The sequence below is a fragment of the Phodopus roborovskii genome, unplaced genomic scaffold (genome assembly GCF_943737965.1).
Source record: "Phodopus roborovskii unplaced genomic scaffold, PHOROB, whole genome shotgun sequence".
NCBI lineage: Eukaryota > Metazoa > Chordata > Mammalia > Rodentia > Cricetidae > Phodopus > Phodopus roborovskii.
Genome location: NW_026125537.1, coordinates 2,137,252 through 2,160,296, shown reverse-complemented (window position 1 = coordinate 2,160,296; position 23,045 = coordinate 2,137,252). Strand labels below are relative to the sequence as shown.

The 23,045-nt window shown below is 37.6% G+C and overlaps 1 protein-coding gene across 1 annotated transcript in view; it reads right to left on the bottom strand.

Annotated features, from left to right (window-relative positions):
- Positions 1 to 23,045, bottom strand: part of Dnah12 (dynein axonemal heavy chain 12) — a 180,611-nt gene that overhangs the window by 36,483 nt on the left and 121,083 nt on the right. Inside the window, exons 46-56 of the mRNA XM_051176738.1 lie at positions 21,994 to 22,156; positions 21,252 to 21,332; positions 19,862 to 20,042; positions 14,915 to 15,042; positions 13,317 to 13,406; positions 12,352 to 12,492; positions 5,297 to 5,538; positions 3,986 to 4,133; positions 3,547 to 3,692; positions 1,242 to 1,456; positions 344 to 536 (exon numbers count right to left, since the gene is read on the bottom strand). Coding sequence (XP_051032695.1) covers positions 344 to 536; positions 1,242 to 1,456; positions 3,547 to 3,692; positions 3,986 to 4,133; positions 5,297 to 5,538; positions 12,352 to 12,492; positions 13,317 to 13,406; positions 14,915 to 15,042; positions 19,862 to 20,042; positions 21,252 to 21,332; positions 21,994 to 22,156 — 1,728 coding nt within the window. The remainder of the gene's footprint in view (positions 1 to 343; positions 537 to 1,241; positions 1,457 to 3,546; positions 3,693 to 3,985; positions 4,134 to 5,296; positions 5,539 to 12,351; positions 12,493 to 13,316; positions 13,407 to 14,914; positions 15,043 to 19,861; positions 20,043 to 21,251; positions 21,333 to 21,993; positions 22,157 to 23,045) is intronic.

The following is a 23,045-nucleotide window of genomic DNA, read 5'->3' as shown; positions in this document are numbered from 1 at the left end:
CCTATCTCAAGCATTTTCTAAATTTACTATTCTGTATAGAAGTATTTGGATACATTTCTGATTACATCTAAAGTCTATATTACTATGGTCAAAACTTCTAGTTCACTCTGATAGAAGTTACAGTATGTATTCTGACTCTCATTTAGAATAAAAAAATCAATATATCATGTCTTGGCTTAATAGTTATTGCTTGAAAGGCTATTTTAAAGACTATTATATAATTGATTGACTTATAATGACAGAATATAAAATGTAGTCATTTCAAAACAGTAACAAAACAAAAATACTAACAGCAACAGATATTCTCTAAACTGCCTAAAAGCATCTAAAAAAAATTACATACCTTTCCTTTGCAACAACAATGCCCAGTAACTGATCTTCAAGCCCTTCTGGTGTTATCATGAAATTGAGCAAAGATACTTTTGTAGCCAGTTCTGGCATGTAGTGTGGATTTCTCAGTTTTGTGGTGATATAAAATTTAAAATCAAAAGAATATTCAATAATGATTTCACCAAGTCGGATGCAATCAATACCACCTATATTTCAGGAAAAAAAATAGATAATAAATGAGCCAAAGTCACTTAGCCTCTTTTCCTGTGTACTTCTAAGGCCTTACCTTAGTTATAAGCAGACAGGCCTAAGTAAGTTGAAATAGAAATCAGATGTGACAAAATTCACTGATGTAGACACAAGTAAGCAATTATATAGTAGGACTCATTCTGTAGCAACTTAGGACATTATGTCTGGTTGTCATGGACCTTTGTAAATTAAGATACTTTTTGAGTTTTTTTTTTCTATCAAATTTTAACAGTGATTTCAAAAATTTTAAATGATAAAGCTCACCAAAGTATTAGAACTTGACAGAGATAAATGCTCATCAGCAGAAAGATGCATAGTTGGTAATGTTTGCCTAGATTAAACTCTGGGTCACTTTCTTGTCATTATTCATAATTAATGGACTTTCTGAGGTCAACAATCACAAGACAAGGGGATTTCTGTCTGGCATCAACTGGATCATGCCCTCAGCAGAACTGGAATCCAGGTAGTAAGGGATAGATAGTAAAGAAGAGGGTGAAAACTGATCTTAGGATACCTGACCGAGGTTCACTTCTGAAAGTGTCTTTCAGATTTCTTTCTCCGCATAGCAATGCTGCAGGATTTCTACATCATAATCATCATTATTAAGTTTGTTTTATTTTTCTTTTATGTCTCAAAGTAATCCAATTATCTTTTAGTTCTACCTTGTTTAAAAGTTTGTCTAAGTAACAAAGGCTCCAAAGAGGGATCCAGATCTTCACCAACATTTTCCAGCAGAAGTGGAGTCCCAAACTGAATGCAGTTTTCCAACGTTCTCATATAGTCTGAATCTGATAGTTTAATAACACTAAGCTGATTTTCTTTCTCAGAGTTTTTGATCCACTTATTGGCTTGACCCTGGGGGTCAATCATTAGAGGCCTACAAATATAAGAAAATTCCAAGAGGAACACATAAATGCTTCAATTCCTTAAAAATCTATGCAATTATTGAATGTTGTCATCCATTGTTACAACATAATTTATATCAAGATTTATCTTTATAAAAGTCCTATGATTGTATATGTACATGTATATAACAATAATAACTAAAGAAAAGGTCATAAATTTGCCAGGATGGAAGCACAGTGGGAATGGAAGGGGAAGAGGAAAGGGTAGATATTGTAATATTGTAGTATATGCAATTTTCAAAAAATTTAGAATTTAAGTTAAAACAGTAAGTAAAAGAATGCCCCTGGCTAAACCCAGTGATCACAAAGCAAAAACAAAAAGAAAGTACAATGGTAGGACTAGCTGGGGTAGGACTGCTGGTGGAGAAGCTGGGGGAGGAGCTGGGGAGGATTGCTGGGGAGGACTGCTGGGGAGGACTACTTATGGGAGGAGGTAAATGGATGAGTATGCAGAATGTATTACATACATTTATGAAATTGTCAAGAGATAATTTAACAAATAAAAAAGAACTTCATTCTTATAAATGAAGAAATACAGTTTCACATTGGCCAAAATTCCAAGATTCTAAAACTAGACCAGTGTTAGAAGAACTAGGAATTTGTGAATCTGTGAGCTGTGCTGTTTTCAATAACACTGTCATCACAGCAATTTTAGTACATGGCATCACTTACTGTAATGTGAAAAATAATGGTACAAATCATTTGTTAAAAGTTTAAAATAAAAAATACACCATCTAATAAATGATTTTTGCAAGTTTTAAGTAGAGTGAGTGCCCAAGTTAAGTCTGGTGTATATTTAAAATCTATTTAGGAATGTTTTTCTAGGATAGTAAAGGCTTTGTATTTGAGAGTATATAATTGGTAGCTGGAGTGATGATTTAATGATTTAGGGCATTTGCTGCTCTTGCAGATGATCCATGTGACAGCTTATAGGCGTCTACAACTCCAGCTCAGGGGACCAAACACTCTTTACTGGCCTCTGCAGGCAACCAGGCATATTGTACACAGAAATACACACAAGCAAACACTTATGCATATAAAAAAATAAATCCACTTACAAAAGAATTTGTAATTAATTAGGAGAGATAGAACAATGGTTACTCAACCTGGGACTTGCTGGATGGTGGAGGCTAGAGAAGACAACAGTAAGTGGGAGTTATAATCAACTTTAATATGAGGAATAATTTCCAGTATTTGGAAGATTACTCTCCTTTGAGAAAAAGTCTCTTCAGTGGTCATTCAGCCACACCATCAGCCAATTTTAAGTGTCCCCCATTTCTAAAGTATGCCATATTGTACTCTTGAGTTCTTATATTCATTTGATACTACTCTTAAGTGTCCCACATCCTCACAATGTCCTCACTTGGGCATACTTACTGCCCCACTTTACAAATAGAGAAATTGATGCAAGAATTATTTAGAAATCTTTCATCTGGTAAGACAACTGAATAAACAGTGGAATCATAAATACTCGTGTGTTTATACAGAAGAATACAATCCTCCCTGAAACAAAGTACCCATACATGGATGAATCTAAAAACAGTTATCTTGAGAGGAAGATGCCCCGTATATATGTCAAGAAGTAGGTGTGATGTCTATAACGGGCATAGCTAATCTATGTTGAGAAGTAATTGGAACAAGGATTTTCTGGGTGAAGGAATCCAGGAGGAAGCCTTGCTCTGCATCTTGATGGAGGGCTTGAGTACACTGGTGTATACTCTTTTTGAGCTCACCAAATGGCACATTTGAGTTTTTCTATTTTGATACATATAACTTTGACCTCAAACAAAAAAATACATAAGCTAATGCTGATGTAGTCAACAATATACATGCTGAAGTGGCTAACAGGAAAACACATGTCTGCAGCTCATCTGTAAACACATTTAGAAGGATGGGTTAGCAGAAGCATACATGGATTTGTGATTAAGCAGCAAATAAAACAAAATGCTAACTGCAGAGTCTAGGGGTGACCATTACACTGGTGTTTCTGGTAAAAGTCTTTCAACTTTTATATATTTGAAGATTTGAAAATAAACATAAGGAAACCCTTTATGTTCCTTACCATCGTCTAGAATTATTAACAATCACACCATTGTCTATGGAGAATGCATCTGTTGGTAACCCAGCAATATTCCAAGCTCTAATTTTTACTGGATCACCCAAGGTTTTACTCAATGAGAACTCCTCTGAACATGGAAATCTTTTCTCCTGTAAGAAATAAACAAAAATCTGATATATTCCTTCACCTTAATTGAAAGATTAAGTTAAAATACATGTTTAACTGCAATAAAAACTACATTGAAAGTTGGACTTTGAGAGTATTCTACTAGTTAAAGAAGAGACAGGTAGTGAGAGGGGGAGGGACGGACACGGGGGTGGGGTGGGGGAAAGAGGGACTTCCCATATTATTAGTGTTCTTTTTTTCCCAGTCCTCATCACTATATTTTCCAAAATATACCTGAAATGCTCTAAAACAAAATGCACAAGTATAAATTTAGTACCTTGCACAACATGCTCCAATCTTCTATGCACTCTTGTCGAAACCCAGAAGTGAAAGCACCAAGGTAAGCTATCACCCCCGCTGACACTAAGACGTCACCAGTTAAGTTCTCATATGTTATCTGAAGGTCACTGGCAGCTTGAGACCATCTGTGCAACAAGCCAAAGGCAAGGCCAACTGTATGAGAAGGGTTGGCTGGGAGGAATGGCTCAGTGGTTAAGAACATTGGCTGCTCTTTTAAAAGGCCTAGGGATCAGTTTGCAGCTCTTACATGGTGGCCCACAACTGTCTGCAACTACAGTTCAGAGGATCCAACACCCTTTTCTGGCTTCCACAGATACCAGGCACGTATATGGTGCACAGACATACATTCAGGCCAACAGTCATATACATAAAATTAAAACAATAAAAAGAAAGTATAAGGGTCTTCTTGTCCAAATTCTGTAAGAAAAAGCTACAAAATGTCTGGCTTATCTGTAAAATGAGAAGGTTGGATCCCTTCTAACTCTGATATGTTATAGTATATGAATTTATCATATTTCAATATTAGGGCACAAAGTACGTGCCTTTCCAACAACAATGACAACCCCAGCATTTCTGCCTTATGATTTTTTGTTTAGTTCCATTGTTTGCTTCAGTATTTATTTCTTTATAGTTCATTCCAGAAATACTATTTTGAAGTAAGACTCTTTGATACTCCTTAAATTAAAAAGTTGAGTTTCAAACTGGAGAGATGGCTCATAGGTTAAGAGCACTGGCTGCTCTTCCAGAAGTCCTGAGTTCAATTCCCAGCAACCACACGGTGGCTCACAACCATCTGTAATGAGATCTGGTGTCCTCTTCTGGTGTGCAGGCATAACATTGTATACAGAATAAATAAAAATCTTAAAAAAATAAAAGGTTGAGTTTCTGCAGATAAAGTTGATAAGTTTTTCCATTCATGATAAATAAAAACCATCATGACAGATGTTATTTCAAAACCATCTGACTTGAACTAAATTACTATTTCATGCTATTCACTGAATGAACATTAACGATAATGAGATAGCTAACTGCCCAGTCCAATCTAAAGATACATAGAAAATTGGAGAGTTTCTATGCTCAACCAACAATTATCACTTAGCTTAAAAAACTGTTAACATTGCATTTTCTTTTCTCCTCTTCTCCTCTCCTTTTGTTTTTGTTTTTGAAAACAAGTTATAAAAATTGCCCTCAATACATATCTTGCTCCCTTGGAGAGCTCCAGCCCCTGATGAGAGCCCCCCTCCCCAAGCCTGCTATCCTTAGTCTCATGAGAAACAGGAGCCTCTACCTTGATTTCTCTCCTCCCAGCCCTCCTATCAGTTTTGAGGCTCGTTCCAGCTTCTTGGCACACAGTTCCACCTGATCTTCTAAGGCTGCCTTTTCCTCTGTCTTCTCTAGAAAAGTCTTCTGTAAATTCTCCAGGTGATGTTCTACTTCTGCAAGCTCTCCTCTCTTCTGATTCAAGAGTTCCATTGTCTCAGCCAGGGACTTCTGAGCCTCTGATAAGCGCGCTTTCTTAGGGGCCACAACCTGTTTGGGAATAATATGCACATGTTGTGTGTTCTATGTACATGTCAGATGGTACAGGTCAGATATGGGCTATAACAACAAATAGTATATAATAACCACTTAAATCTTACATAGAGCAAAAAGACCTATATGCTCCACAAGGAATACAAATCATTTGGATTTGTAAACTATATTATATAAAATAAATTGTTCTGAAATAATATCTATTTTAATATAGAGTGAAAATATCACAATATGCAGCAAACTACTACTCTGTGGAAAAACAATGGACTCTTGAAATTCGCAGGAAAGTGGATAGAACTTGAAGAAACCATCCTGAATGAGGTAACCCAGTACAAAAAGAGGAACATGGTATGTACTCACTCATATATGGATTTTAGACATAGAGCAAAGGATCACCAGCCTATAATTCACACCACCAGAGGAACTAGGATACAAGGAGTATTCTAAAAGATTCATATAAGGTCCCTCACAGAAGGGGAAAGGGACAAGATCTCCAGAGCATATGGGGAGTGGGGGGGCAGTGAGTGGAGAGGGAACTAGGAGAAAGAGAAGGGGAGGAGAGGAAAGCACATGGGACTAAGAAGATTGAGTCACAGGAGGAATAGACAAGAGATGAGAGGAGAGAGAGAGAGAGAGAGAGAGAGAGCATAAAAGAGGGAGCCATTTAGGAACATATCCCCCATGGAGGGATAACTGCCTTAATCTAGAGACAGGAGAGAAGCCCTAGTTCCTACTTCACAGGACCTGTCAGATCTACATGACCCCAACTGGATGGCATTCCCCTACATATGGAATTGGGGTGGGGAGATGGAAGGGGAGGGTGGTTAGAGGGCATGTGAGAGAGCAGAGAGGGTAAAAGGGAGGGAAGGAGGGAGGGAAAGGGAACTGGGATCAACATGTAAAATAATAAATTAAATTAAAAAAAATGCTTTGACTCCAAAATTTAAGTTGAAGGACAAGTTACTGGGGAAAAGGATTTCTATTTTTGTTTCCACAGAAAATGAAAAGATGTGGATTCCTTCCAGACTAATGTGGTTTGATCATGCCAGACCGCCTGAAACAGAATACAAGCTAATCCTACATTCAAAACAGCTGGACAAAACAGCCCTACAGACTACAGCCAGGATATCTGAATCTTCTTCCAATCCCCCAAGACAGCACCCCTTACCAGTAGGAAGTAGTTTGGAAAGAACGACGCCCAAATTCCCAAATATTGTGTATAAATGTTTGTTTTCATTTAATTGGACTTTGTTATATAAAATTAAATAAAATAAAAAAAGAAAATGTGAAAGAAGAAAAAAAAAAAAAAAAAAAAAAAGAGGGAGCCATTATAGGTTTGAAGAGAAAACTGAACCTAGAGAAATGTCCAGAGACCTACAAGACTGAACCCAACTAACAATTTGAGCAACAGTGTTAAGACTACCATAAATGCCTTTCCCTGATAATGAGATCAATGGCTAACTTATCCACCGTTATGGAGCCCTCATCTAGTACTTGATGAAAACAGAAGGAAACACCCACAACTAAACAGTGAGCCAAACTGGAATCCAGATGCAGAGGGAGGACAAGACGAGGCTCCAGAAACGCATAGAGACAGCTGATCTGAACAAGGAAGAGCTGATGGGCCCCAGACTGATAGCTGGGAATCCAGCATGGGACTGACTCAGACCCCCTGAACATGGGTCTCAGCTGGAGGGCCTGAGCAGGCTGGGGGACCTCCGACAGTGGAACCAGGATATATTCCTGATGCACAAAGGGATTTTGGGGGCACATCCCCCATGGAGGGATACTCCTTTAGCCTAGAGAAAGGAGAGAAAGCCTAGTCCCTGATCCAAATGACTTGACAGATTTGGATGGTCCCTCCTGGAGGGCATCACCCTGCATGTGGAGTGGGGGAGGGGTATGGGGAGAGGGTGGTGGTGGGGCATGAGAGGGTGGGAAAGAGAAAGAGAATGAGGGAGGGAGAGAGAGGGAACTGGGATCAATATGTAAAATAAAAATAAAAAAATTATAAAAAAAAAAGAAGGGCAGAAATAGTTTCTTCTGCCAGGTGCTGGGGATCAAAGCTAGGGTGCCAAGCATGCTGAGCAAGGGATCTACAGTGAACTACATCCTAATCCCTTAAAGCTAGAGGTTGAATTAAGGTCTACTTTATGTTTGATCAAAAATATTTTGTTGCTGCTGTCTGTTAGCCATTGCAATGTAAATGACCAGGAAGTCTAAGTATGCAAAATGTATTAAGACAAAAAGTACTTGTACATGTTATAGACTTCCTGGCAGTGGTCACTTAGCAACTACCTCTTCTGCATGAATCATTCATCCTGCCCCTCTGTGTATGCATAGTCATGGAGAAGCACGGAGCAGTGGAGAATGGATTAGGGCAGAGTGCTCTTGCCATTGGCTCACAGATAATCCAAATGAGCCTATTATGCAGTATGTGCATTATTCATACCCTTTCATCTTTCTAGTAATTGTCCAACCTCTGGCTCTTTTCTCACTGTTATTAGTGAAAACAGATTTAGATCAGGCTATTGTGAAATTCATTAGTAGGTCATCTGAAAGTCACATGGCAAAAGAAAGAAGGAGGAATGCATATGAGCAATTATCTGTAAATTTACTATGGTAATTTCTTCCCTATCATGCTTCAGTGTTCTTATTTGTAATATTAGGATACCAAATTCCTTCACTTTAAATGTGAGAATTAAAATTTAAATACAGAAATTACATGCATTCAGAGATTAATAAAGTATAGCATTAGAGGAGTAACCAAAAAAAAAAAAGGGGGGGGGGAGGTAGGGGGAAGCCAAGTAATTGTTTCTTCCTTTTTGTTTCACTGCTGATTTTTGTTTTGAGACAGAGTCTTACTCTGCAGTCCTGACTCTCACCACATTTCTCTCAGAGTCACGACAATCCTCTTGCCAAGCCTGGGTATTAGAGGCATAAACCATCATGAACCACCATGCCTGGCTTCTCATTCTGTTTCTATAGTGAGGTACATACGAATGTACTTTTGGTTTTAATATTTTTTTAATTATTATTTTTCCTTTCTAAGTCTGTGTGTGACCTTCTTCCAAGTCATACCAAGGATCACATAAGAGATTAAAACTAAAATAGTAAAAATACAAAGAAGGAAAAGTTTTGTAGTAAGTTTCACAAAGTGAAAATTTCCTCTAGAACTCTTAAAAAGTCACTTTTTTTTGTTGTTGTTGAAAAGGATTTTTTTTTAAATGTAATTTTGTTGTGCCATTAGCATTTCAAGAATAAGCTTTGGTTAACTTGATCACTGAAATCATACCATAAGTCACTGGTACAAAAAAATTTAGAAGATGAATAGAGAGATCCTGGGACAGTCAGAAAGAAGTTAATCTCAGCCCTTCTGGTGTATCAACAGAGGGCAGTAAGAAACACTTAGCAGATACTAAATGTCTTGCTTTCTCTCCTCTAGACTAAAATCCCAAGGAAGGCTGTGTTAAAACAAGTAGACAGAAGGCAGGAAGCCCCCTTTCCATTTTAACTTTAGAGAAGACATTGCTGAAGCCTTCCTAACCCTTTTAGTGATGACAAGGAGCAGCTGAATTGGTATGCAAATGGAATGCAGAGGTATAGATAGGGAAGAAACCCTGTGGGGCACCTGGAAACTATGTGAATTGAGAGATAACGGACCTGTCATGACACTACTGTGTGGAGAGAAATATGTTCAGTAGAAGGATAGCCTAGATAGAAAACTGTTTTAATCCCTTAACAGAATCATACTGGTATCTTCTCCATAAAACAGAATCACACCGGTATCTTCTCCATAAACTAAACTCATAAGACACTACCTCACTATGAGCATATGCCCATCTCATTGCAGAACAGCTTCCCAATGGCCACTGCATGGTTATTCTGTGATTTGAGCTTATTCTAATACATGTTACCAAATATTCCATTCTCTCTTTTAGCATACATCCCTCCTCTCCTGCATATAGTTATGCAATACCTGTGTTTTTCTGCCCCTTTACTACACAAGTTTGTAAAACACTCTTAACTAAATTCTCTGATTTCCCAGAAACTTTGGCCATTGGATATCTCATAAAAGATCCCTCCTCAATTCAAGCCATTACCTCAAGGATCTTTTTTCACTCTGAATTTAACTATACTGGATCTTAAACTGATGGATCACCTCTCACCTCACTTAGGATGTTTAAGATCTTTCACATTTTTATTTTATTTATTTATTGTATGGGTGTGTCTGTGCATGTGTGCAGGCATGGCATGTCACAACAAACATGTGGAAGCCAGAAGACAAGTTGCAGGAGTTGGTGTATTTCTTCTTACTTTGTGAGTCTCAAGGGTTAGACTCAGGTCATCAGGCTTGGTAGCAAGCATTGTCCATCTTGCTAACCCTGCATCAACTTTTAAAACAGAACTTTATTGAGATATAACACATGTGCCACACAATTTACTCATTTAAAGTGTAAGTACCAATGGTCTCTGTCTTTAGTATATTCAAAGAACTATGCAATAATTATCACAGTAATTTTAGAACATTTTTCATTACCCCAATGGAAATTTCATAACCATTATTAAGTTATTTTCTACATCTACCTATCTCCTCATCCCTTCTTCTAACCTGTGGCCCTAGGCAATAACTTATTTACCTTCTATTTATCTATATTTGTCTATTCTAGGTATAGAGATACCTGCTCATCTATATTCATTGCTACTCTACAAACAATAGCCATGAGATACACAACAACAACAAACCGTCAATGTCCATCATCTGAAGAATAGACAAGGAAAATGTGGTATATTTAAGCAATTGATTACTATTCAGCCATTGAGAATAGTGAAGTTATTTAATTCATGGGTAAATTGATGGAGCTGGGTAAGCCATATTCAGAAAGAGGAAGGTTATATGTTTTCCTCATTTGTAGATGTTAGCTTTGAATCTTCAGATGTGTGTGTTTCATTTGGGATATCCACAGAGGTCTGAAAATAAGTAAGAGGCCACAGAATGGGGTAGAGTTGGGCTTTCAAGATGGAAGATACAGAAAACAGTGATATAAAAGCTTAAAGGGGACTAATAAAACAGAAGAGGGTTACATTGGGGGGGAGGGAAGGTTAGAGGAAGGCCTACAAGGGGGGGTTAAAATCATATAGAAACCTACTTATTACTATAAAAGCTTATATGCAGGGAGAGTTAATACACACACACACACACACACACACACACACACACACACACACACACACACACCGAACTTATCCTGTTTGTAATGGGACAACAATGACCCTGTTAGACATTAAAAGTTAACAAAAGCCCAATGCTGGGAATGGATTTCCTTGTTTGGAGTTGTTTGTCAGCAAAGTCCCACAGACCCCCCAAAACATTACAGGCTACTGCTAAAGTTATTGGTTACCCTTCAGAACTTAATGATAAAACCCCTGTTGCTCAGGAGTTACAGAACATGGAGATAGAAAGTTGGTACTGACCCAAAAGCTCATCCCATTGGTTAGCTTCCATAGTGCTAGAAGGTGCTGTGAAAGCTACCAGAGGAGAAGAGTAATCCTCAGTGTTACCCAGCTGTGAACCCTGTGAGCTACAATAAGGACAGACTTTGAAAGACATGTCATTGGTGTGATAATGACACAATAATTATGGAATAACCAACCACTTTCTGACTGGGTTTAGGTCCCACTCCACAAGATGAAGCCCATACCTGGCACTATTGTTGGGTCAAGAATCTGTGGCTAGACAGATCATAGGCCTTAGGGGGAGAGCCTACTACTACTATCCTGAAAAATGAACACAGTATTAAACCAACTTCTAATGACTCACTGACATATTCATGGAGCATTGTATCTCTCAGCCTTCATCAGGGAAGCTTGTATTTGCAGCAGATGGTAATTAACAGAGACCCACAAATGACTGAGATAAAAGAGCCTGCAGAATGCTTAGCCCTAAATCCGACACACATTCTGTACCTGCCCCTAAAGCTCAGGTATTGTGGGAAACCACAGCCCCAAGATGGCACCTGGCTGGATGCCAGGTAATCTGAGCTTAGCTGTAAACAAGCCTTATTTGGAAGGGTTTGATGGATCTGGTGTGCTTCCTCCTTCTGTGACCAATCCAGGATCGCCAGGTGGCATGAGCTGATTGGGCAGTGAGCGCACATTTAAGGGCTTGCTGGGGTGGGGAGGAAAAGGAGAAGATTGTTCAAGGTTCCTGAATAAACTGCTTAAAGAAGAGTCTGAGTGTTGCGTCTTCCTTGCTGGTCGAGGTGGTAGAGACAAGGGATCATTACAGAAGAGGGAAGAGAAAGATTCTAAGAGCTAGAGATGGTGAGTAAATAAAAGGAAACACTGTTCTCTGGTCACAACAGAGCAGCTTTACATATGAACCCACAGCAGTGTGGCAGCATACACAAGCCCATGTTAAACTCAAGCCAGACCAAATCCCAGAATGGATAGGAGACCTTTAGTTGAGGAGCAGTGGCAACTGGGAGAAGTAGAGTCATGTTTTCTTTAAGGATGTTGCCACCAGTGATTAACCATGGTCCAGTGGAAGACCACACATCTAAGAATATATGAGCAGCACAACTGGACTTGATGAGTAGGGAATAACAAACAAAGAGAACACAAAGTTGGGTGGGTGGGCAAGGGAGGGGGATGGATCTGTGAGGAACTAGGGAGAGGTGAGTAAACTCAAAACTCATTGCATAATATTCTGAAAAACCTAATACAAAGCAAATTAAAAAATTTAAAAGTGTTCTTTTTTATTTCTGGTACTATTTTATTAAGACATGGGTATGGAAGTCCTGAAAATACCTTTGCAACTCTGTCATACACCTCCATGGCCATGATCCACTTGCACAGACCCTCAGCTGCAGAAGAGGCTTTAGCGACCTTGGGTGGGTCAAACTCAGGGTTCGTCAAGTATTCACTGCGGATCTTTTGCATAACAGCAACCTATATCACAGAGATTTACAATCAAAGTGAAAGAAAACCATATATAATAAAAACATTTGGATCTTATAAAGTTACATTGAAGGCCTTTGATATGACTTATTGCGTAAAAGGCATTTGCTACCAAGCATGATAGTCTGAGTTCAACCCGTAGCATACACATGATAAAAGGAGAAACTTAAAAAGTTTAAGTCATCCTTTGGCCTTCACCGGAGTGAAGTGACACATATACCCACAGGTATAACACACACACACACACACACACACACACACACACACACACACACAAATGAGTTTTTAAAAAGTTACATTTTTAAAAATCAAAATAAACATTTTGGGATAATTTTAAAAGTATAATTATAGCAGAAACAAGAATACTCATGATAAAGATTCATAAATTTATGGATATTGAAGAAAGGCATTTCCCCCCAATATGCTAAAAAGACTTTGGATTGCTAGAACATTTGAAAACAGGATAATTAACATTAATAAATAACAATTCAAATGGGAAATATGATACCTTCCTATTTTATGGAAATATGAACAAGATTTCCTAATAAAGAACTATTATATGAAGATATTTAGAGAACTTTTCAATTCAGCAGTATATTAAAATAGTAATTTATTAACTTTCTGATAATCTAAAAGTGTTTTTTGTTATTATGAAAATTCATTCTATTGACATTAATAAATGTAGTACCCCTTTATCAAATTCCTTAATCTCACAGAAGGATTATCTTCTTATGTTTTATATGACAGTATATAATTAAAAATTTATCAAATCACAACAAAATCACATTTAAAGAGGAAAATCTAATATAACTTACTGGAATATTGTCCTTGTCATACTCTCTCAAATCTCTTAAGAAATTCATATCTCCCAGAAGTTTTTTGCTAGGTCCCCAGTAATCAAATATCTACAAATGAAGTTTATGGAAATGTATTAGTTATACAAGTAAGAGTGCATATTAGTCAGAAAGATGTTTATATTTTTAAAAAAATCTTAGCTCCGTAAAAATCAAGACTCATTTCTTGTCAGATGTGGCGGCACACACCTTTAATTCCAGCCTGCTAGAGAGGCAGGGGGAACATTTGTGAGTTCAAGGTCAGTCTGGTTAACTTAAGAGTGTTCCAGGGCAGTCAGGATTATGTGTGAAACCATGTGTTAAAAAGCAACAAACAAAAAACAGGAAAAGACTCTTCTCTCCAAGAACATGTTAATTATAAACATGGATATAAACTTATTAAATTAAGATTTTAATAATTGAAAATAGATGTGATTATTTCTTTTGACAACTTAAAGAAAAACAGTAAGCGTAGTCATTGTCATAGCAGTTTCACAGAAGAAAATACATTTTTATTACTTCATTTTTTAAAGCTTGGTTCTTTTTGTTTTTATTAAATTTATTTAGTGTGTGTATGTATAAATGAGAATAACTGGATAAGGGTCTATTTATTTTATTATCTTAATGAAAAATGCAATTAATTTTTAATTTAGGAATTCAAACTCTAGAGAGAACATGTCTGTAAATTCAGTGTAGGATGCCTTTCCTCCTTAAGGGATATATGCCTTGAATTATAATAACAGGTTACATTTATTATGTGTTTGCTGTTTATAAGGCTTTCAATATTGAGCTTTACATGCATCAACTACTATCCTGTGACTTTGTGAGGAGGATGCTATGATTAACTTCTCACTGGAATTCCTCAGAGATTCAGACACTTCATCCAGAGGTCATATGGTTACTGGGATTAAGATTTCTGAATGTGGACCTTCTGGGTCTACAGCCCTTGCTTTTACATTAATGTTTTATGGACAGAACTTACCCCATGACTAGGCTGCCTTGGAAATCAGTATGGAGCCCAAAGAGGCCTGGAATTCACAGCAATCTCCTTGCTTCAACCTCTTGTGTGTTGACTTACTGGGTGAGCCACAGCACACTAATCTCTCCCCTCCTTTTTTTCCTTCATGCTGCCCTGGGTTGCCTTGAATGCTGACCATGAACTACTGATCCTATTGCCCCACCTCTCACCCCCGGAGAGCTGGGATTAACATACCTGGCAGCACAAGTACTTTTTTGTTGTTTTGCTTTACTACCATTTTCTTAACTCAGCAAAAATGTATGAATTCTCAAAAACAACACCTGAAGGTTACATGTCTTATTCTTACAAGTCTTAGCTACAAAGTACAGGCAATAGCAGGGAGTCCGTTTGGACAGAAAAGAAAATACAAGCAACTTTCCAACATCAAATTTACTAAGGCATACACAGATACCATTTTCTGTAGTTAATTTTGAGTCCATTCAATCCAGAAAACAGTATTTCTTCCCTGGGTTATAGGTTGTTGGTATTTAATTTGACAATGGTAAAACAAATTCTGTTTTACCATTCATGAATATGATTTAAATCTGTGCCCACTTATTACCTTGCCTCCAGTTCCTGAAGGATCTGAAATTTTTTCTGGTTTTATATCTTTCATGACACAAACAGCAGCCATAACTAGTTTAACACCAGCTGGAGGATTTTTCATTGATTTTACAATTGTGATATCAGCTGGCTGTATCAAAAGAAAACAAGACATCTTATAGAATAGTTTATTTTTAAATAATGAGAATTAAAAACTAATGCTGGGGCTAGGTGTGGCAGTATTCACCTATAATCTCAGAGGCTAAGGTTGCAGGAAAGGGTTATGAGCTTGTGGCCAGCCTGGGTTATTCAATGAGATGCTATCTCAAAAAATAAAAAAGTAATTTTGGGAAGTTAAAAAAACATTTTGAGTATTTTTTTTTTTTTTTTGTCTTGCATGGATATAAGAGAATTAGCAATAGAGAATGGAACAGAGACCACACCTAAGTCCTGATAAAGAAGTGATTAGTACTATGAGACCCCCCCAGAGAATCATTTACAAAATGATGTAAAAATAACATGACAAGCCTATATTAGAACTATGATTTTGTTACCTATATATTGTTGGGAAAGATACTATCAGTTGTCTTATTATCCCAGTATTCCTCTGATATTCCTTGTAATGGTTCAAGTGCTGGAAACTAGTATCTTAGTCCCTACACAGGAACAAATTCCACTGCCATTATCACACTCAAACCCCACTAGATTTCAGACAGTAGGTGGGAAGAATGGCACAATGTGAGCCATTTGTTTCACTGCTATGGATGAGTGTAGAGCTATGCAGCTCTGCGCACAAGGTCTGTAGCTTCATTCTTGGAGAATTAGGCTCCCCTGTTAGATCAGTCTGTGGTTTGTCTGTGTGGGTCATTTTTAGCTGACCACTTTAAGAGCTCTTTTGTAGGTCTTCCAATAATTCTGTTGTCCATTTATAAATTTCCTTAGTATTTCTTATACCAGATAGAATCAACTCAGACCATAACTCACACTAATACTGCATGCCAGCAAATACGCAGCAGCGACTCCAGCCTGAAAGCAGAAGCTAAGACCAGTGTCCTCAACTGTCAGGGTTTGAAGGTGCTAAGAGCTAAGACTCTTGTATTAGAGGGTCTGAAAGGTCATGGAACACAGTGATAAAACAGTTCCTTGAATTAATGGTTTCAGTTGCCTAGAATGATGTCTCTATTATAAACTAGGGGTTTTTGGGGGGGGGGGTGTCAGTTCTGAGCACCCACAAAGTTGGATCTGGCACCTGTCCCTGGCGCTTAGCTGGCTTTTGGGAACCTCTTCCTCATGCTGGGTTGTCTTGCCCAGCCTTGATTCAGGGGAGGAGTTCTGTCCTACCTAACTTGATATATCATCCTTTGTTCAAGCCAAGGGGAGGCCTGCCCTATCTGAATGCAGTCAGAGGAGGAATGCATGGGGAGGAGAAGGGAGCAGGAAGAGAGGAGGGAGGGAAACCGTCATTGGTATGTAAAATAAATAAAAATATGTTAATAAAATAAATGACAAAGTTGACCTGGTATCCAGGTTCTCCCAGCATCCCTCAGTCCCTCCTGTTAAGACTATGGCTGGGACAACCTGCCTCAACCCTGAACTTTCTAGCCCAAGGGCTAGGCTACCCTTCCCCAGAGGCTCTTCCCTATATAATCCAGTCATTTTGGTTACCCATCCTTTTATACCTTTGGTCTCCTGGCTGCTACACCTGATTCCCCTCTCTCCCCTTTCTCTTTTCCTCCCCTTCTCCCTCTTGTTCCAGGTCAGTCTGATTAAGTCCACTCTAGACTGTCTCAAATATCCCTGCCTCTGACTGTGCTATCCCATATAATAAATAAATAGTCATGCCTTTTCCTTTTCTTCTTTTTATTTACTTCTGACATCTGCAGGCATCAGACAGGCATGGTGCATATGCATATGCAGGCAAAACACTAATGCACATAAAGTAAAATAATCTAAAGACAATTTTTAAAATAAAAAAATTGTTAAATCTGTCTGTGGTGACAAACCTCTACAGGGAAAATAAGCACAATGTGGATTTTAAATATAGTGGAAAACATAAAGGAAGATAATAATAGGTGCGATTCTGCTTTGTTTTATAACAATTTCTAAGCTACACTGTTTATTGTACTGCTTGAAACCAAACCAAACTGCCAAATATGTCACTACAATTATGAGATTAGATTTTATCTAGATGGTCACTACACTGCAGGTACAAAAAAAACTGGAACATAGTTTAAAAGAACTGATACTTTCAAAATACAGCAAATATTTTCATTTAAGCATGAGAAAAGGGAGTGTTCAAAGGGGTATGCATTTCAAATCACTGCAGGTTATTTGTGAAAGAATTTCTGCAGCTAAACACCTTTAAATCTAACCAATGGTAGTGTATCAGAACATTTAAAAGCCACAAGACCCTTTTTTTTTTCTGGGTATGTTGCCTATGATGAATGCTTTGTGTTTAGAGCGAGATGTCTGAGTAGCATTAAGTTCCATGGCACTTTGGTTTTCTTCTGGAGATTAAAGCTGTTTTAGTTGGGATAAAGGCAGTGAAAAATCCAATCCAGTTAACCAACAATGTCTTCTGCCAGTCTAGTAACTTTCAGGACATTCACCCAAAAGTAGTTTTGTTTTTTCAGCCTTATCCAGAGTTTTGAGGATTCTATCTGTGCACTGTGACCTTAGGCACATCGATAAAAGCTGTTCTCTGACAGCCTAGATAGGAGAAGTTAATTGGATGGTCCATTTATCTAGCACAGTGTATAATACACAACCTTTTTCTGATTGTCAGTTAAAGATATTGGTTGATTTGATAAATTTGGCATTGAATGACATGTAACATATACTGCATCAAGAAGCTCTCCATATTAACTACATCTGTGTTTAATTCCTTAGAAATAAAGGGAAAATATATTCTTGTGTAAGACTCAGTTTTATGAATGCTGGTGTTCACAAGAATTTAGTAAAAGATCTCAGTGTGCTTTATTTATTTATTTATTTATTTATTTATTTATTTATCAAGACAGGGTTTCTCTGTGTACCCTTGGCTATCCTTGAACTTGCTTTGTAGACCAGGCTGACCTCAAACTCACAGAGATCTGCTTGTCTCTGCCTCCCGAGTGCTGGGATCAAAGGCATGCACCACCACTGCCCAGCTTCAATGTGTATTCTTATGATAGTATTCTTCATGTGATCTATGTTAAGAATCATTTCAAATTCAGTGGTATCATTCTGACAGCCATTGGCTGAATTTGTCATTACTAGAATTTCTGTATGGTTTGGCTATCTGTGGATCAAATGGACTTATTTAAATTTCATTAGTATATGTGCTGAGACCAGCTATTTTAAATGAGTGGTAATTTTGATCATAATTGATCATAATTCCCCAAAGGATCAGTCCAATTCTTTCTCTGTTCACCATTTTGTTATTATAGTGTGTCACCCTCACTGTGAGGGATGGCAGACTTCATGGATGAGAAGGGGGTCTGTTGTGATCTGCCCGTGCTCTCTGTACATTTGACTCTCCAAGGCAACCATTTTTAATGATTGTGTGCCCTTCCCCTCCCCCCCCAAGCCCAGGCCATCTTTTCTATCATCTGTCTGCCTGGACTGATGCAACTAGCTTAATTATTTTAAAGCTTCTATATTCTTCTCTTTTAAAGTATAATTTTCTGAGCGTTGTGTGTGTTTTGAACCACAGTGTGCCGTTCAGAGCATGGTCTTAAGCTTCAGTGTCATTTCATAAAATTCCTGAGGCAATCCACTTGACATTTTAAAAGTCAAAATTTTGTTTAGAAGTGGGGATGTCATTAACATATAATTAAGAACACAGAATATTAATGAATTTTATATTAATTTAAGAATATTAACAAATTTTCAGAGTAATTTCTTGTTCCTATATTTTGAAACTATGCCAACAGCTGTTTATTTCTATTCATTACTCCTGGGAAACTTGTCAAGTTGAAATTAATCTTAACCACTTATTTCATCTCTTTAAACCTCTCTTCTCCCTTTTTATTTTCAAGTTCTAAAGTCTTTTAGAAGCTGCTTAATGCTGTTGCAGCATCAACTTCTTTTAATGCTCTAAAAATATACACCAGTTTTCCATTTGCCTCACTGATAACTAGTCTAGAGTAATCATCACACACAGGTTCATCCTCCATGTCAGACATCTTGGCTGGGAGCATGGAAAGGCAAGGAAATATTAAAAACAAGCTCCTTCCATATGTCCTCCTCTCAGAGACATTGCATTCAGCATTTTTTTTTTTTTTTGAAATTTTAAATTCCTTGTTCATGGCACAGTGAAAACACTAGGAAGTTTATATTAGTATGAATGCCCTAAAATAATCTGGTCTTAAAACTACCACTAGGCTGTAGAACTAAAGACATACAGGGTTTGAGCCTGTGAAATGCTAAGCTAGCCATTTGTTGAATTCATATTCTTATCAGGTCTCCCACATGGAAAATCATGGTAATGATTAAAGAAGCAGCAGAGAATAGGATCTGGATACTCTCAGCCTCCCTGTTCTGCTTGGGGAAGTGGTTCTGTCTTTCCTAAAGAGCCTTAAAAGTCACATACAAAACAATGCACTGCAGAAAGGTACAACTCACATCTGTATAAGATATAACTTTTGCATTTTCTATGTCATATGTCCAGGAAGCTTCAGAAGTAGATACACACTTGTTTTCCCTTTTCTTCCTCTCCCATTCCTTTGCTTCCTGGCACATGTGCAGAACCTCTTGGGATTCAAAGAGACCATTCCTACTAAACTATCTTAATTGAAAATTATACATAACATAGAAAAAGCCAATATGGAAATATAACATTGTATCAAAGAAGGACTGTGCAGATGGAAGTTTCATTTAACTTGACAAATACACAACCTAACCCACCAAGACAAAGCCAGAGCATGTTAACTAAAGACCTGTGTGTTGCTTTCTTGTTGAAAACCAGGCTGGCAAGTTCAGATACTTCCCTTGAGTGTATCCAGTGCAGACAGAGCTGCTTCCAAGGCTGGAATTGCCTCAGCCAGGTCACTTTCACACTCATTTTTCAGAGCTTGGGCTTCTTCTGCTTTCCCACTGGCTATCTCTTCATCTAATTTCACAAACTTTCTTTTGGCTTCTACCTGTGCAGATTCTATCTCAATAATCTGAAGAAAAGAAACAAGGTAAAATAAAGACCGATTTTCAAGTAACCTATTGCTTCTTCAAGCCTAGAGACAAAAGACTATTTGAAGATTGGGGAATTCAATATATCATTTTGAATAGTAGAAAGGTTTATTAAGAAAAGTTATGAAATCTGAAGGTAAATGGACAGAGCTGGAAGCAATCATTCTGAGTGGTAACCCAGATGCAGAAAGACAAATGTCATATGTCTTCTGTGGATGTTAGTTTTGAATCTTTAGATATGTTTGTCCCATTTAGAATACCCACACATGTCAGGAAATTAATAAGGGGATGGAAAGGGAATAGATTTCAAAGGAGGGAAGACAGAATGTTGTGATATAAAGGGGAAGAGAAATAATGGAACAGGAATGGTCAAATGGGGATGGGGATGGGAAGTCAGGTTAGAGGAAGAAATACTGGGAGGGATAATTAACACTACAGATTTTCTGAAAAGAAAACCACATGAAAAACTACTATTACAGAAGAACTCCTAAAATATAAACATTTACATACACAAAGAACTTCAGTGCTGTTGCCCTACAATAATGTTCGACTAACTACAGGTTAACAAAGTCCAGTGTCCGGAATGTGCTACCTCTATAGGATTTGTTGGCCAGGAAGGTTCCATTGACACCTAAATATAACAGGCTATTGTCATTGCTCTGGGTGACCCTCCAGAACTTCACGGTAAGACCCTGTTGCTGATGACACCACATGCTCAAAGCATAGAGCATGAAAAAAAATCAAGCTGGTGTTTAACTTGGAAGCTTCATCCCTACTGGCCAGCTTTCACAGTGCTGGGAGGTGATATGCATGTTACTAGAAGAGAAAAGTAATTATCAATCTTATTTAGCTGTGAATCCTGCCAACTACAATAATGATCTACCTATCAAGAAACTCTCACTGGTACAACAGTGAGTGAATGGCATGGGAGTAATCAAATACATTCTGATAAAGATTTAAAGCCTAATTATGCAACCCCTATTTGACACTGCTGTTGGGACCAGGAACCAGACAGGTTGTAGGTGAGAAACCATGAGAACCCATTACTATTATTCTGCTGATTCCTAACAACTTCAATGGAAAAATATAAACTCTATAGGTTCCAGTGATAAAAATTAAGGCTTAGTTTCCAGACTAGTTTTACACAATTCAACTGTTCTTTGACATCAATAAAAACATTAATTCCCTACCTGCATCATACGTGCATTTTCAATCTTAGCCTCCTCCAATTTGGGCTGTAATTCAACAAGCTCCAGTTTCATTTCACCAACCTAGACAGACAGTTTGTCATTAAGTTTTCACTGTTGTAATAGCTGACATAGAAATTAGAAACTTAAATGCATAACAAAATGCTAGCTGCAAGAAATCCTAATTTCCCCCAGTTCTTTGCATGATAAAAAGAATCATGAGAGCATATCCAGTTCATTCCACAAAAGGCTTTGAATCTTTTAGGTATTTCACAGGGCAATAGGACAAGCAGCCATGGAGAAAATGAAACCAGAAAAGAAGGTGTTAGCTCAGGTATTCTTATTAAACTATGACATACAAACAAAACACTAGCAAGTATTAATAGCACTGGACTCATTAGAAAAAGCCTATCTTATATTTAACATCTGCTACAAAAGAAAGCCAAAATAGATTCCTTATACTCTCAAATGACAACATATTATTTAAAAATAAAACAGAATGTATTTGAGTCTCTGTGTTCTGGGTAACTTAATGAGCTTCTCTAAAACGTACTCATCTGTAAGATGAGGACATGAGTGATTGCCTCTTGGAGTTGCTAAAAGAGTATCTGAAACAGTGCATGTGAAATACATAGCATACAACTTCATAGATAACTTACTGTCAACACACAGTTGTTCTTGTTTTGTTATTACTTTTTATATTAGTCAGTATATATTTTTATTTTGGACTGCTTATCAAGTTTACCTGAGACTCAGCAAAAGCTAACTGGTCAAGTCCATTCACATAGCGCTGTTTTGCTTCCATGACAGCTTGCCGTTTCTTAGTCAACAGTTGCCGAAAAGAGCCGATAAGTTCAAGATAAGAAGTAGCAGTAACATAGTTATGTCGTCCTAACTCTTCTAAGAACCTAAAAAGAGAGCCAGGCAACAGAATACAGTGTAAGTAATGGGTTTCATAATGATAATGCTGTCAATTCAGCATAGGCAATTACGAGGTTAAGATTTATGCAGAAGATGCTGAGTATTTTAACTTCATGAAACACCAGAAATCTATACATAACCATATTCCAAGATCTTACTTGAAAAATATCAAATAATGATGACACATTTAAAAAAATCACACATCAACAAAGATGTCTATACAAGGTGAACTACAGCAAAAAAGGACAGTCTTTATTTTTCTATGTGTCATACACCAGGAGCCTTATAAGACACTCGAGTTATTGTATGAGGTAGGCAAGTATCCAGACAGGGAGCTGCAGATGGAACAAGTATGAGTTACATTTTATGTTACATGATGATTGAATGTATTAAGGCCATACTCACAAGACTACACACACACACACACACACACACACACACACACACACACACACACACAGAGAGAGAGAGAGAGAGAGAGAGAGAGAGAGAGAGAGAGAGAGAGAGAAAGGATATACAGAGGATATACAAATATGCAGACTACAGCACACTACTTGGTCCACTATCCAAGACAATCATACTGGAAAACTGACTCTTTAGATGAGCAATGTAACAGCACTTAAGTTCATGCCTCTATGAAACAAGGATATAGAGATCAATGGTTAGAACGCTCCTTCTATTGAGGTACCTACCTTCCTCCCACCATCCAATTAACTCAGCAGCACTGTTTTACCTAAGAAATCTGCCACACTGACCATTATTGATCATATCAGAGTTGGGCATTAGACATAATGATAACCACATTTGGGGGTAAATTTGGAGCAGGAAGCTAGAAATAATTGGCTAGCTTCTCGCTCCAGCTAAAACTTCAAGAAG